Genomic DNA, 1496 nt, shown 5'->3' with positions numbered 1-1496 from the left:
GTCATCATACTTAAACGGCAACTAACGGTTTGGTGGTCAGCTGATACATTGTGTCAACTTAGGGTGGACGATTGATACGCCCTCAAAGTATTGTAGTATATAGAGTAAACTAAGGGTATACAAATGATAATTTCCCTAAATAATTTAAAAGCTAAATTCAATGCCTTAAAAATTTGAAACAACTTCCCTTATTGGGTTGCCTCCCAATTAGCGCTTGATTTTAGGTCTTTCAGCCTGACCTTTCTTGTTTCCTCAACCTGGATCCTTCAAGAACCGATCATTCTTTAGGCCGTTCACATCATCTCCCATATAGTGCTTCACTTTCAGCCCATTAACCTTGAATTCTTGTTGGTCTGAAGTGAGTTCCCTTTGTTGGATTTGCTCGTAAATTCTGAAGGGTTGCTTCTCTCTTGACCATGCTACGTTAGCTGCTCTACGATCTTCATCATCAAGTTCTTCAAATGTTACAACATTGATTTCTTCTGTACTGCAGTAATTGTGTAATCTCTCTGCTATAACAAAGTCCACAACACTGATAAAATTACAATCTTTAATCTCATCGGGACTCTTCATGGCATCCAGCACATTGAATGTAACTTGCTGGTCATTCACCCTCATGGTTAATTCTACTTTTTGAACATCAATTAAAGTCTTTCTCGTGGCTAAGAAAGGTCTTCCTAGAATGATTGGCACTTCTTTGTCTGCCTCAAAGTCTAGCACAATGAAATCCACTGGAAAAATAAATTTATCCACCTTCACCAACACATCTTCAATCTTCATTTTTGGATAGGCATGAGATCGGTTAACAAGTTGTAGAGTCACTGTTGTTGGTCTACATTCACCAACTCTCAATTGCTTAAACACTAATAAAGGCATGAGATTGATGTTAGTCCCCAGATCACAAAGTGCTTTGCCACTGTATATAGTGCTTATGGAGCAAGGGATTGTGAAGCTTCCTAGATCCTTCATCTTTTGCGGTATCTTACTCTGAAGTGTTTGGCTACACTCTTGTGTTAGAGCAACTGTCTCAAATTCTCCAAGTCTTCTTTTCTTAGTCAAGATATCTTTAAAAAATTTCGCATAGTTTGGCATTTGCTCTAGAGCTTCCACAAAAGGGATATTAATTTGTAGTTGTTTCAGCACTCGCAAGATTTTGCTGAACTACTTATCTTGTTGCTGCTTCTGAAATCTTTGAGGGAATGGTGGTGGGTATCTAAACTGCTGTGTTGCAGCAGGTTGTGCAGACTGCTTCTCTTTTGCCATGTTCTGGGTTGCTGCTACAGCCTCGTTATCCACAGGTGTTGGATCATCATTTTCAGCAAATACTGCAGCTTGACTGCTCTCACCAGTGTGCTGTGAAGTGGAAGATTGTGGTTCTTTTTCAATTTGAGTTTCTTTCTAGATTGAAGTGGACTCGACTCTTCTTTTTGGTACACCAACGAGATTATGAACATCCTTTCTAGATCTCAAGTTAATCACTTTGCAGTGCTCTTTCC

The 1496-nt window shown here is 39.3% G+C and overlaps 1 protein-coding gene across 1 annotated transcript; it reads right to left on the bottom strand.

The window, feature by feature from the left end:
* Positions 1 to 252: 252 nt before the first annotated feature.
* On the bottom strand, positions 253 to 1092 carry LOC127899873 (uncharacterized). The gene has a single exon (XM_052434013.1). The coding sequence runs from the start codon at positions 1090 to 1092 to the stop codon at positions 253 to 255; it is 840 nt and encodes a 279-aa protein (XP_052289973.1).
* Between the last annotated feature and the right edge of the window lie 404 nt (positions 1093 to 1496).

The sequence above is a fragment of the Citrus sinensis genome, chromosome 9 (assembly GCF_022201045.2).
Source record: "Citrus sinensis cultivar Valencia sweet orange chromosome 9, DVS_A1.0, whole genome shotgun sequence".
In the NCBI taxonomy this organism is placed as follows: domain Eukaryota; kingdom Viridiplantae; phylum Streptophyta; class Magnoliopsida; order Sapindales; family Rutaceae; genus Citrus; species Citrus sinensis.
Note: the sequence above shows the minus strand (reverse complement) of the source record. Positions and strands in the feature narration are given on the sequence as shown.

Bases quoted from the DNA above. Each gene is read 5' to 3' on its own strand.
- LOC127899873 (XM_052434013.1), bottom strand. From the start codon at position 1,092: ATGCCAAACTATGCGAAATTTTTTAAAGATATCTTGACTAAGAAAAGA.